General features: G+C 40.4%; 1 protein-coding gene and 1 long non-coding RNA gene across 8 annotated transcripts in view; one reads left to right on the top strand and one right to left on the bottom strand.

Annotated features, from left to right (window-relative positions):
* Window positions 1-14,683, bottom strand: part of DNAH6 (dynein axonemal heavy chain 6) — a 295,021-nt gene that overhangs the window by 21,217 nt on the left and 259,121 nt on the right. The window contains exons 68-70 of the mRNA XM_077134752.1: window positions 14,087-14,225; window positions 8,125-8,244; window positions 7,101-7,222 (exon numbers count right to left, since the gene is read on the bottom strand). Coding sequence (XP_076990867.1) covers window positions 7,101-7,222; window positions 8,125-8,244; window positions 14,087-14,225 — 381 coding nt within the window. The remainder of the gene's footprint in view (window positions 1-7,100; window positions 7,223-8,124; window positions 8,245-14,086; window positions 14,226-14,683) is intronic.
* Window positions 1-14,683, top strand: part of LOC143661261 (uncharacterized) — a 201,515-nt gene that overhangs the window by 29,856 nt on the left and 156,976 nt on the right. For 6 of the 7 annotated variants that reach the window (XR_013164475.1, XR_013164472.1, XR_013164474.1 and 3 more), the window contains exon 3: window positions 13,970-14,072. This is a non-coding gene — a long non-coding RNA (uncharacterized LOC143661261). Of the gene's footprint in view, window positions 1-13,969; window positions 14,155-14,683 lie in introns of those variants that run through there. The other variant, XR_013164471.1, reaches the window with a different exon arrangement.

Here is a 14,683-nt window from a genome sequence, read left to right as displayed (position 1 = left end):
TGGACACCAATGGTTCTTATTTTTGTGCACCTTTTATTGTCGATCATTTCCCTAAGATCTAGTTCCATTTTTCCCATCTTTCTTACTATTTGTTCTTTTGTGCATTTTAATTGAATTGTTCTGTCTTCTAGCTCACATTTTCTTTCTTCTGCTTCTTCAAATATGCTATCGTGTCTCTAGTGGATTTCTAATCTGCTATACTGTGTCTTTCATCTCAGTGAGATCTTCCATTTTTTAATTTAATCTTTGAATTCTCCTTTATGCTCTTCTAGTGTCTTCTTGATATTCTTTATTTCTTTATAAATATGCTTGAAGTAGTTTTTCCTGTATTCTGTGTCCCCGCCATTGTTTTGATTTTATGGTTTGGCTGGGGCATTTTTCCTTGGATCTTCAAATGCGTTGTGATTTTCTATGGTGTTCAGGGCATTTGATTATCTTAATAAGGTTATTTTGCAAGTTGGTTTCCTTCACTCATCTAAAGTTTTGTATTTATTTGGTTTTGCCTTGAAGCTTCCCTTTTGCCCTTGGTTTTTCAGCAATTCCTTGTCAAGTCAAGGTTTGGCCCTCATGTAGGAAGTACAATTCTGCTTGAGGGTCTTTTAAAATCTAGGCTGGGTTACATGGATAGTTCAGTGGCAGAAGGCCTGCCTGCCACGTGGGAGACCCGGACTCAATACCTGGCCCTGCACTCCAACGCCCACCCCTACAGAAGGGAGAGAAAATTAAAAAAAAAGAAAGAAAGAAGGAAAAAAAATCAATAATATACATATGAAAAATAAAAAAATAAAAAATAAACACATCTCAGTAGTAGTAGGCCCCAAAGTAAGAAGGAGACACCCCAAGATATATTGGGGATGAACTTGGACTGGTACCCACAGAAAGGAGAGAAAATTAAAAAAATAAAAGAATAAGAAAAGAAAAGAAATAAAAAATCAATAAATACATAAATGTATAAAATATATATAAATAAAAAACTAATAATAATATTAATAAAAATATATAGAAAATATATTAAAGAAAAAAAAAACCTTGGCAGATAGGGATTTTGCCAAATCGCACTTACTGCTTGTTCCCAGCAGGTGGCGCTCCTGAGGCACCTCCTCCCCTCAGATGGCACGCACAGCAGGGGTCAGCGGGAGGGCTGGTCCCAGCACACGGGACAGGGTCATCAACAGCAGTGCCCAGGGAAGCCGGGGGAGCAGCTGATCTGCAGCACCCAGTGCCTGGTGGATGCCCCGCACACCGCGCCCGACGGGATGGCTATTTGCAGTGCCCAGTCGGGGGACTGCTCCCAGTGCCCAGAGGCGTGGGCTTTTCGTGGCAGACGGCCAGGCACACCTCCGAAATCCCCATGGGGTCCCAGCTGTGCGGCTGCTTGGGGAGTTTATCCAGCCACCAGCTGGGGCAGGCGGTAGCGGAGGAATGGTCAGCTCCCTCAGATCTAGGCTTTCCCCTGCGGCACCGCTGGTGGGTATCACAGCCAGTCAAACTCCCCTTGCTCTCCCCATCCTGATCCCCCTGCCTCTCTCCTCCCCAAGAAATCTGGAGACCCTCTTAGATCACTCATCTTCCAGGACCACAGTCCTCGTCATTCTCTCCCCATCCCCTATGTTGTCCCATGAGCAGGGGTGAATTCAATCCACCCCACTCCACCATCTTCCTAGAAGCCGTAAAACTTTTAACATTTGTTTATGTAGAAGATGGAGATGGTAAAATGCGCTCATTAGAAATGCACAGTACACAGTTGTCAGTGTTACATTTAAAAATCTTTAGTTAATTGTAAAGGCAGGTGTGAAAGTGAAGAATTACGACAGCACAGTTTTTAGGACATACTTTTATTTAAATAACATTTTTTCCCAGTTGAAAAATACTCAGTCTTTTTTGCCCAGAGATGACTACTTATAACATTTTGGTTTGGCCCCACTTGACCATTTTCTACATATATGTGCATATGGTTTACAAACTTGGACTGATACAATTTATATAATATTCCTTCCTTTTCAATTTTATTTTTCAATATGGTGAGCACTTTTCCACACTACTGAAAATTCCTCATGAACCTTGCTTTTAGTGACTGTGTGATAAGCCATGGAATTAATATCCCATAATTAAAATAGTCATTTATGGTTTAGACATCCAGTTTTAGACCTTGTAGAAATGTTAGAGTGGAATATCTGTTTGTGAATTTTTTCCTCTATTTTGGAAAAATTTTAAATGCTAGCTTACTAGAAGAAATATGTTTAAATTGTGTGTTATATTGATTTCTAAAACACTGTATCAATTTATACTTTCAACCTTGATGTAAGAGACAGTTTGTCTTTGTGTGTCTCTGCAAGAATTAACACTAATGCTTCAAAAAAATCTTTTCTTATTTGACAGTCAAACCATGATTTCTTGCACTTTGAGAATTAGCAGAATTAAATGTCTTTGTGATGTTTATTGGCAATGTTTTACTTCTTTATAAATTAGTCATGTATTTTGCACATTTTTGTTTTATCCTTTTTATTATTGATTTATAAACATGAATCATTTAATAGGCATAGTTGACTTTTTTCTGGATTTTTTTTTGCTTCAGGAATGTTTTTGTTTGACATTTGTCTTTTAGTTTTGTTATGATCCTTCTGAAATAGTCAAATATATTGGTGGATAGTTAGATTCAGCTGTCAACTTGGCTAGCTGAAGGTGCCTAGTTGTATTGCTGTGGATGTGAGCCAATGGCACGTGAACCTCATCTGTTGCTGATTTCATCTGCAGTCCGCTAGGAGGCGTGCCTGCTGCAATAAATGATGTTTGATTTAATTGGCTGGTGCTTAAATGAGAGAGCACAATGTAGCACAGCCCAAGCAGCTCAGCATACCTCGTGTCAGCACTTGCAGCTCAACCCAGGCCTTTGGAGATACAGAAAGGAATCACCCTGGGGAAAGCTGTTGGAACCCAGAGGCCTGGAGAGAAGGCCAGCAGAGATTGTCCTGTGCCTTCCCATGTAAGAAAGAACCTCAGTTGAAAGTTAGCCGCCTTTCCTCTGAGGAGCTATACGTTAAATAAATAAATCCCCTTTTATTGAAAGCCAATCCATCTCTGGTGTGTTGCATTCCAGCAGCTAGCAAACTAGAACAATTGGTCATTTCAAATGTGCTTTATTTTTCCTTTGCTGTTTTATGTTTAGAAATTCCTCTTTATTCCAAGTTCAAATATTCTTTTGGTAGATATTTCTTCCATCTTTTTCATCTCTTACAGGTTTGATGCTCTTAGAAGTTTGCTTTATGTGGAGCCCACACATTTCTTGTGGCTGGGTTCTTTTGGTGATTCCTGTCTAGATGCTCATGTGTATAATGTCTCCGTGTGGTCTAAGGCTCTTCCAGTCCACCCCTCTCCAGTCTTGCCTCCGCACTTGGCACCCTCTTATCTGAGCTCAGAAAATCCACCGGGGATTAGATTTGATTGTTAAAATTATATTTTACATGAGAGACACTCTTTCAAATATTACTTGTGACATACTCATTAGGCTCTCTGCTGGTTAAGCTCTGTGTCAACTTGGCTAGTGATGTTGCCCAGTTGTTTGGAATAGCAAGCAGTGGACTGATGTTACTGTGAGGGTATTTTGTGGATTTACATCATCAGTCAGTTGATTTAAGGCTGATTACATCTACCAGCAATCAAGGAGCCTGCCTTCAACAATGAGGGATGTCTCATCCAATCAGCTAAAGGTCTTAAAAGGAGAAGTGATGATTTCAGCAATGAGAAGAGAGAATTTTCATCTCTACTTCAGCCAGCCAGCTTCTCTGGTGGCAATTCAATGAACGCCTCATCAGCACTCCCAACTTGTGGTCGAACCTCCAGAATTTGGACTTGTCCATCCCCAGAATCATATGAGCTAATTTGTATAATAAATTTCTCAGTATCTACATATATATATATTCTGTTGGTTCTGTTTCTCTGGAGAACTCTGACTAATACAGGCTCTAAACACATATATGAAGTGACTTACTTAATGCTATAGTTAAGTAGTTTAGTTTCCTTTCTGGGAGCCAGTCATTTAATATTTATGACTTCTCCACTTTGGTTCTTGACTTCTTGGCTGGATGGTATGAGTTTTGAAACATTTAGTGCAGCCAGCCTGGTCCCCTCCTTTAGGACTTAGAGAGGATTACACATCCTTACCCCTTTGAAGTTAGGTGGGTGTTATGAGTTGAATTGTTTTCCCCAAAAAGATTTGCTGAAACCTAACCCCGAGTACCTGCAGAAGTGACCGTATTTGGAAATAGAGTCTTTGCAGACAGAGTAAATTAAGATGAGGAGGGTGAACCCTAATCCATTGTAACTGGTACCTTTATAAGAAGAGGACAAGTGGCACAGACAGAGAAACACAGGCATGAAGGTGGTTGAAGACGGAGGCAGTGATAAGAGTCAAGCATCTACAAGCCAGGGAACACCAAGGTTGGCTGGCAAACACCAGAAGCTACGAGAGGCAGGAAGGCTCCTCCCCTACGGGTTCTGGAGGGAGCCTGGCCTTGCCAACATGTCGATGTCCGACTTCTGGCCTTCTGAACTGTACGAAAGAAGTTTCTGTTGTTTTCAGGCACCTAGTTTTGTGGTCCTTTGTTATGGAGGCCTTAGGAGACTAATGCACTGGGCCATGGGGTTAGTTCTGGTCAATCAAATATGAGCAGAAGTGATGGTTGAAGTAGTAGAGAGCCCTTACACAGTTCTTACAGTTCTTGAGTCTCCCTTTCCAGGCTGCAGTGAGGGAGGCGGCCATTTGTCCCGCTTCGTGTGGCTACAATATCACAGTAGAGCTCCAGCCAGAATGGATCCTGAATGTTCTGTGGGGCAAAGCCCCTCTGCCAACCCTCCAACAGACGTGTTGGGGCAAGTCCCTGGGACCCGAGTAGTTCTGTTACTGTAGTGTGCCTGGGGGTAGAGAGGGTTGGGGTGGGCCGGATACTGAAGGTCCAAATTTGTTCCAGGATTTTTCTAGGCATAGCTTCAGTTTTTGTTTTGTTTTTTCCTTTTATTTTCAGCACAGCAAAAAGTAATTCAAGACTTTCTCAAATTATTCCTTCTGTTTCTTACTGTCTTGTGGAATATCCTTGCACTGGCCTCCATATCTATTTGTTGTCTTTCATCATTTTCTACACTTTTGGACATTTCAATCTCTGTTCTGGAAAGTTGATTAAGTTTGTTCCCTAAATCACATGTGTGATAATCTAAATATCGGTTTTGATCTCTAGCCTCCTGTTCTAGTTTGGTAGCTGCCGGAATGCAATATACCAGAAACGGAATGGCTTTTAACAAGAGGAATTTAATAAGTTGCTAGTTTACAGTTCTAAGGCCAAGAAAATGTCCCACTTAAAACAAGTCTATAGAAATGTCCAATCAAAGGCATCCATCCAGGGAAAGATACCTTGGTTCAAGAAGGCCAGTGAAGTTCAGGGTTTCTCTCTCAAGTGAGAAGGCACATGGTGGACACAGTCAGGGCTTCTCTCTCAGCTGGAAGGGTACATGGCGAACACGGCGTCATCTGCTAGCTTTCTCTCTTGGCTTCCAGTTTCATGAAGCTCCCCTGGAGGCGTTTTCCTTCTTCATCTCCAAAGGTCGCTGGCTGGTGGACTTCTGCTTCTCGTAGCTATTTCGTTCTTCTCTGCTCTCTCTGAATATCCTCATTCTCCCAAATGGTTCCTCTTTTATAGGGCTCCAGAAACTTATCAAGACCCACCCAAATGGACGGAGCTATTTCATCACCTGATCCAGCTTAACAACCACCCTTGATTAAATCACATCTCCAGGGAGATGATCTGATTACAGTTTCAAACATATAGTATTGAATAGGGATTATTCTGCCTTTATGAAATGGATTTAGATTAAAACATGGCTTTTCTAGGGGACATACATCCTTTCAAACCAGCGACACCTCCAAAGCAGATTTTAATTCTGCTCTTGGATTCTTCCTTTTAATAGTGTATTCTCATGCATCTCATGGTGTCCTTTGTACTGACACATCAGTGTGTTCTTAACTCTGGCTTTTTCTTTTATCCAGGCCAGTCTTCTTACAACCAAGCCCTGATGCCAAAATATTTGACTTCACCACTGGTTCCTACAGTAGGTGATTTTCTGAGGGTTGTTTTGAGTCTTCTGGATGGGGTTTCTACCCCTTATCCTTTAGTATGTGTTTTTTTCCTGTTTACTCAGCTCCTATTGGTTTTTTTCCTTTCCTTTTATTCAACCTCTAGTGAGAAGACAGATAATAAATCTCTGCCTATAGATGGCCTATGCAGGTGGCCCTTGATTTATGCCCATCAGCCTTTCAGGAGGCAAATTTCTTCCTTGTAGCTCCAACTGATTTTCATGGGCCCACATTTCTTCACTAGTTTTTAGTAAACATCTATGTAAGAACATGTTATTGGGTTGAGGAAGGAATCATTTATATATTTTGAATTAAGGCTCTTTTGATTGCAGGAAGCAGAATTATCTAACCTAAACCAACTAAAGCAAAGACAAGGAAACTGTTGGCTCATATAACTGGGAAGAAGGAAACACAAATCACATGGGTCTTAGGCATGAATGGATCTTTCTTTCCTGTTTCCCTCTAGGTTGTTCTTGTTCTTTCAATGGCAGGAAAGAGCGACCATGGTCCTGCCAATCTCTTTCCTGTTCTTCCATGTGGGGGGTGGGTGGGGGTGTCAGAGACAAGGCACAGAGTCAGGTATACAGCCTCTTCGCCAGTGATTCAGAGCAGCATCTGTATATAAAAACCTCAGGAAAGGACCCTCGATGGCCTAACACAGGACCTGTGCCTACTTCTGGACTCATTAAGAGGGTTTAGAGGGTCATCTAGCCCCCGCGTAGTATGAGTGGGCAGGAGACAGATGAAGCAGAAGGCTGGGAGGTGGGGTAAGTGACAGGAAAAATGAAGGTGATCTTAGGATTCTGGGAAGGACCCAGAAGGTACAGGCTAAACTGGAAACAAATGACAAAGTTGAGGTGAAACACGTATTTGTTTATTTAAGGATATTATAATTAGAGATTCAGTGAGTGACTGTTGCGGTTTTAAGTTTATATAAACAATGTGAATATGTACTTTAAGTTGAAAGGCCACATACCTGGAAAACTAAGTTGGCATTTTCATGCATTCCAAATATTTCTGGGTCATCTATCAAGGGCAGATTTTCAATGTAGTCCTTAAACTCCTGTAGGCTGTCAGCCAGGGGTGCAAAATAGATGCCTGTTATCAAAAACAGAAGGCAAACATGTATCAGAGTGATGGGCTCTGTGCCGCCGGGACTGCCTATTTTCTGCCTGGTTCTGATGGTGTCTGCTGTCAGCCACCTCACAGAGAAAAGGGGATTATTTCCCTTAAGCCTCCTCGTTATTGTGGCGGGGTCTGGATTCATGACCTTTTCTGATCAGTGTCCTAACCTTTTAGGGTGTCTCCTCCAGACTGTTTCAAGCTTTCGGGAAACTAGGGTTGTGTGGCTGAAAGGTCTGCCTCCTTCTGCTCTCTGAACTTAGGCTTGTGGAAGAGACTGCTTTCACATTTGTTCGATAAATGACAACAAACAATCCTCCCCAGTGATTGGGTTTGGGGAAACCCAAGGTCACATCTGCAAAACAGTGGGATCTAGGGTTACTAAATTTGCTACAGAGATTACCCTTGAATCTTGTTACCTTTGAGGGTTACTTTCTTACAACTCAGTGGTGGGAGCTTTTATGAGCCCAGTGTGCACCAATCAGACTGTCCTCTTCAAGGGGTTGACACCTAGGAATCCCCCCTCTACTTGCTGTCTGACCCATAATGAATTAGCACCAATTCACAGATCTGTTTCTTACTCAACTTGCTGTACTGGAAGTTTTGATTAATTACATTCTAAATATACTAGATTATAATTTTGAAAGCACATGTGAACAACATATAAGCAACGTTAAAACAGAAAATCCAAGTAGTTACTGCACAGTGTACATCTTTATCCTCTTACTAGCAGACCAGCTTTGAAGGTGGTCAAGCCTGGGGATGGGCGTAGGTAGAGGTTGGGTTGTGAAGACCGACAGCTCCTGTATGGAAAACTGGGAGGTGCTGTCAATGATTTCTTGGAAAGAGTCTTTTCATAATGTGGAAAAGTCATTCACCTGATTCGGAATATTTATAATGGGCTTCTAAAGTTTCAGGAGAAAAAAATTTTTTCAAAACAGTACGAAGGCATCTTTGATCCCACGTGTCTGTCACTCTCCCGCCATATGTAATTTCACCTGAAAAGGAGTTTGCATTTAAAATGTATTAGTTTTTTAAATTGATAAGCAAACACAAATTTTAATAGGTTTATTTCTACTCATTTATTTGGTACTAAAAATGGAAATAGTACATTAGAATTCCCTTCCATTACCCCTCAGAAGGAGAGCAAAGGTCAATTTTTAAAAAAGCATACAAATGTAATATATGTAATCTACCCTAATTATTTTGCCTTTTCCAAGTAACACAAAGTAAAGTCAATGAGCCATACTCATATATTCTTTCTTCCTGTTCTTTTGTGTCAAAATCTTGAGTTTGGGTCTTATCCCCTCATTGCCTGTAGTATTCTAGAACACCCATTTTCCATATAATAGTGCTTATTTTTGGGTCAGTGGATAATACAATTACAACAAGACATTTGAACTCTATAGACAACTTATAAAGCATTGATATGAGGCTCAGGAGGAAAGACAGATCCAATGTGAAAGACAGCAACTTGCCTCAGAGAAACTATGTTATGGGGACTTAAAACACCTTGTGACCTAGTTTCTCTTTTTTCAGAGGGGCTACTTGCAGCATACCCCACGACTGCCCCCAAATTATAAGTAGGAGAGAATCATATTGGAATCATATTTATTGCTGATATAATTCATGGGAATATTCCAGATGCATTGCTACAGTTGTCCATTCATCACTGCAGTGTCCTGGGAAGCTTTCATCTATGATACTGACATTGTTAACTCTAGAATCCTCTAATTGTTGATCCAGTCTCATCTCTAACTCCTGAGGAAGAAATTTTTTTTTCTTTCTTTCAAGATGGTTGAAAGTTATTTTTCTCTTTGGAATCGCAATGATTTATTTCTTCTAAGATAGTAATGTCTTTACTCTGTGCCCCTGCCAGGGATACTTATCTTCCCACCCCAGCTGGAGCACCTTTTGCCAGTCTTGTTGGATCAGCTGCTCAGGGAGAAGGAAGGGGAAGCAGTCACCAGGGCTGGTGGTCAAGTAGCTGAAGCCCTATATTAGCAATGCTGAGAGGTCAGGGAGAGATGATGCTGTGCCTTCCTGGGAATATTCTTCTCCTGCCTTTAGGGAACTCTTGGGACCCAAAGGTGGGCTAAATCTCTACAGTGGTCCATCTAGGCAAGGCCCAACCAGAACACAGTGGGCCATTGAGGCTGAATAGGAATATAAAGTTTAAGTTTCTCCAATTGCATGATGGTGTCCAGGAAAGAAGGATGGCCAGAAAAATGCAGACTCGAACGTAAGTCAGTGGTGAAGGGAAACAGTTTTCCTAAAGTGTATTTTTCTAAAAAAGGTTTGAAACTAAAATATCTACATTTTGAGAAGGAGCACAGAGATGTTTTCCCTACAAATCAACAGACTTTGACTTTCTCCATCCAGGTTTAGTTTTATCTTTCATGGATCAAACTGAATTAAAAAGGTGCTCTACTATTTTGACTCAGGGGTAGATGACTCACAGCTCACTTTCAGGAAGAAGTCTGTTTTTCTCAGAAAACGAGTGTTGGAGGGCTGTTCAAATGCACCCACCACCTGGCCTGGCCCCAGCATTACAGTTCCAATGTGGTGGCTTCCTTCTTCTCTTCCTTTCCTATCCCCATGGGGCTGGCATGGAGATGGCCCAATACAAACTGGACAGACCTGAGATTTGGCTCTGCCTTCCCCCCCTTTGAATTCAGATCTCTCTCCAAAACCCTAGCTGGCCTTATGCATTCCTGGAGTTTACAATATGAAATTTTAAAACCCCTCTACCCTGAAGCCCAAATACCTTCCTAAACATAATCTGCCTAATATTTATCTGTTTATTTTCTCCTGTCTCTTTTCCCCATCAGTGTTACTATTTCCCTGTGTTCAATCCCTCAGCATCTTGCTTTTATCATGGCTTTGTAAAACACTGCACCTCTTTCCAGTCTAAAAGACTATAATTGGTAACAACTGTTTACAAGGTAGAGCCACAATTTATTAACACAGCACACAGGACTTTCAGGATGTGGCCTAGCACACTTGCCTCCCCACCATGCACACCTGGGCCCCAGCCCTACAGAACTGCTCCCTCCTCTACAGTCTGCTGGGCATAGCATACTCCTCTCCTCTCTGTCCTCTATGCTTTCCTGTGTCTTTTTTCCCGGTGAACCCAACTCACTATTAAGCCCTCAATTCAACCATCACCTCTTTTGTGAAGTTTTCCCAGTTTGCTCCAGATGGTACACTTCTGAATACTTATGGCATTGTGCATACATTTCTATTTTGGTAATTATCATAATGCATAATAATTTATTCATTATCTCCTAGCCCCACCCATGGGGCTTTGTTTCAGCATCTATCATGGTAATACTAATCAATATTTTCTGGATTCATCCATAAATGACTGCCCCAAATCGCACCATTAGCTAGTATTGCCATATGTCATTTTACTCCTTTCTTTTTTTTCAAACAGTTTTATTGATGTATAATTTACAAATCATAAATTCATGTAATATTTAGTAAATTTATGAAGTTGTGTAACCATCACCAAAATCTAATTTTAGAAGCATTTCCATCACTCCAAAAGGAAACTCTGTATCCACCACGCCATCACTCCTTGTTTTTACTCCTTGCCTCATTTAACTACTTATTTACTTTCTATCTCTATGGATTTTAATTTTCTGGAACTTTCATATAAATGGATTCATGCAACATGTGGTCTTTTGCCTTCTTTTACTTAGCACAATGTTTTTGAAGTTTGACAATGTTGTAGCGTGTATCTGTACTTCATTCCTTTCTTTTTTTTTTTTGGCATGGGCAGGCTCTGGGAATTGAATGCAGGTCTCTGGCATGGCAGGCAAGAATTCTGCCACTGAGCCATTCTTGCACCACCCTGTACTTCATTCCTTTTTATTGCTAAATAATATTTCATTGTATGGTTATGCCACATTTTTTTTGTCCCTTCACCAGCTGATGGACATTTAGGTTGTTTCTACTTTTGGGTTATTATGAGTAACATTGTGAACATTTATATACAAGTTTTTGGGTGGATATGTTTTCACCTTTCCTGGGCATATACTTAGGAGTGGAATTGCTGGGTCATATGGTAACAGTGTTTTTAATTGTTTGAGGAATAACCAGATTGTCTGGCAGTGACTGCACCATTTTAAATTTCCACCAGCAGTGAATGAGGATTTCATTTTCTCCAATCTTCGCTAACACTTGTTATTATCTGTCTTTTGTATTGTAGCCATCTTAATGGGTATGTGAAATGAAATCTCATTTTGACTTTAACTTGCATTTCCCTAATGACTTATTGAGCATCTTTTCATGTGCTTATTGTACTTACTGGTCATTTGTATGACTTCTTTAGTAAAATGTCTATTAAAATCTTTTGCTTTTTTTTAAATTGAGCTATTTTTGTTGTTTTTATTGAGTTTTATGAGTTCTTTATATATTTGTATACAAATCCCTTATCACATATGTGATTTGCAAATATTCTCCCAGTCTCTGGATTGTCTTTTCACTTTCTTGATGGTTTAGGTGAAGTACAAAGGTTTTAAATTTTGATTAAGTTTAATTTATCACTTTTTCTTTTGTTACTTGTGATTTTGCTGTTGTATCTAAGAAGTCATTGCTTAACAGAGGTCACTTCCATATTTTCTTCTAAGAGCTTTATAATTTCAGCTCTTATATTTAGGTTTATTACCTATTTTAAGTTAACTTTTGTGTATGGTGTGTGGTATGGGTCCAAATTCGTTTTGCATGTGGTTATTCAGTTGTATCAACATGATTTGATGAAAAGACTATCCCTTCCCCATTAAACTGTCCTGTCACCTGTGTTGAAAATTAACTGGCCTTTAATATAAGGGTTCATTTCTGGACTTTCAATTCTGTTCCATTGATCTGTATGTCTGTCCTTAGCCAATTCCACATTGTGTTGATTATTGTAGCTTTGCAATAAGTTTTGAAATTGGAAACTGTAAATCTTCCAATTTGGTTCTTTTTTATCACAATTGATTTTACAATTTAGGGTCTTTTGAATTTCTATATGAATTTTAGCATCAGCTTGTTAACTTCTGCAAGAGTGCCAGCTGAGACTTTGATAGGGATTGCACTGACATTATTGATCAATCTCAGGAATACTGCCAATATAAAATCTTCCAATCCATTGATACAGCATGTCTCTCCATTTATGGAGACCATCTTTAATTGCTTTTCACAGTGTTTTCTGGCTTTCATGTACAAGTGTGCACTTCATTTGTTAAATATATTCTTAAATATTTTATTCTTTTTGATACTATTGAGTGGATTTTTTTTAAATTGAGTTTTTGGATTGTTCAATGCTATTGTGTAGAAATATAATTGATTTTTGTATATTAATAATTATTTTCTGCAATCTTGCTGAATTCAGTTATTACCTGTAGTCATTTTTGTGTGTGTGAATTTCTGAAGATTTTCTACATACAAAATCATATCTGTGGGGGGTGTTAGGGTAGCTCAATGGTAGAGTTGTAGCCTGCCACGCAGGAGACCTGGGTTTGATACCCAGCCCGTGCCCTTCCCAAAACAAACAAACAAAAAATTCAACAGATGCTCAGGCAATAATGAGATACTCACATGGAAAAAGAGTGAAATGTGACCCTGCCATACAGCATCGAAAAAAAAAGTCATATCTGTGAATAAAGACAGGCTTATTTTTTTCATTCCAATTTGAATCCCTTTTATTTCTTTTCCTTCCCTAATTTCCCTGGCTAGAACCTCCGGTATAATGCTAAACAGAAGTAGTGAGAGCAGATATAACCTTAGCCTTGTTCCTCCTTGTCCCTTTTGAAGCACAATTACTTCCATAGAAGTAGAGACTGAGGTAACCTGAAATGTCGGGGGCTAGGAGTGGAAGAAGGGAGAGAAAAACAGAAACAGGAAAACTCAGGGCAATCAGAGAGTCCCAGAGAAAAGTTTTACCTACTTCACCACTGTGCTAGGCAATCTTGGCCTCATCTAAGTGACTGGGGGCAGGAATATAAAGTCACTGCTTCTGACCCGCCTCCCAGGTTCTGGCCCCTTCCTTCTCGGTCCACCTTGGAGACCAGCCTTCATTCATCATCACTGCTCAAACACATCCCAAGGTTTCATCTGTCTTTCAAGGCCCTGGCTGTCTTGATACCCCTGTGCTGCTCCCCATTGCCTTTACTCACCAATAAAACTACCCATTTCCCAAATACCAGTTCTCCCCTTGACCCCTTCTCAGAGCCCTCTTACCCCCTTTCCAGGGTAGATCTCCCCTACCTTATTACTTGGGCCAACATGGTCCAAGTTGGATCTTTTTCTGGTAGTAAGATCCCAACATGGCCACAGCTAATATTTGCCAAGATTTTATTCCAGGTAAGTTTTCCCTTTTTCACAAGTATTCCTGATAAAACAGGTCTCTACTAGTCAACTGATTTTCAGGTTCTTTTGAATTTAAGAGCCCAGACACCGGAGGTTGGGCTGCCTAAGTTCAAATCAAGGTGCACATGTAAACTGTGCCTCAGTTTCCTCATGTGTAAAACAGGGGATAATAATAGTCCTCACATTTTGGGTTGTTGTGAGGATTAAGTCTGCTAAGTCATAAGAAGTGCTTAAAATGGTCTGGCATGTGGCATGAGTTATGTAAGTGCTCGGTATTATTATTTGGGAAAACAGCCACCCTATTTTTGACATGTAAATATCTTCATGATATTCTTAGCACATGTTCTTACTATGTTCTTATCTTCCCAGAGGGAATATCAGCCATTATCATCATCGCTGCGGCAGGACATCGCCTTCATGAGGACTGGGAGGGGGCGACCCACAACAGCATACAGCTGGACGTCCTGGCCCGGTAGGAATACTGACCAGTGATGTAAATCAGGGCATCCCAGGGGATCCGTCCTTCCTGACAGTAAAGGTTGAGGTTCAGTAAAGCACATTCTCTATCACTGTCATTAAATTCATAGCAGATATTCCAGCCAAGAGGGCCGAACTTTTTCCTCTCCTGGAATAGAAGTGATAATGGTCTTAAATAAAATTTCACAATATTAATTTCAGGTAAAATATTGAAAATTAAAAGGTTTCTGTGAAACTGAGATATCCTCATACTGCAAAATCAGTAAAAGTCATGTGGTTCATCTTTTTCTCCTGGGCTGCCCCTTTCTCAATAGTTCTAATGTTGTTACTGGAAATTTGAGAGACCTGTCAAAAGACCATTTGTTCTTCAGGATAAAATAACACATTTCTCCATCAAAATAGGGAAAAGAAAACCCCACCTCCAGGGAGTCTTTAGGCATAAAAGTACTGATACTGCAATAATCTATGTGGGGAGAGACGTCTCTGACCTGGAGGAGTCTATCCCTCGCCTGGGTTCTTCAGTCCTGCCTGCTATGCTGAACACATGCTCACATCTCCACACCAGAATCATAATCCTTGTCTTATGACATCCTATAGTGAACTCTT

This window comes from Tamandua tetradactyla, chromosome 17 (assembly GCF_023851605.1).
Source record: "Tamandua tetradactyla isolate mTamTet1 chromosome 17, mTamTet1.pri, whole genome shotgun sequence".
NCBI lineage: Eukaryota > Metazoa > Chordata > Mammalia > Pilosa > Myrmecophagidae > Tamandua > Tamandua tetradactyla.
This window is presented reverse-complemented; position numbering and strand designations above follow the sequence as displayed.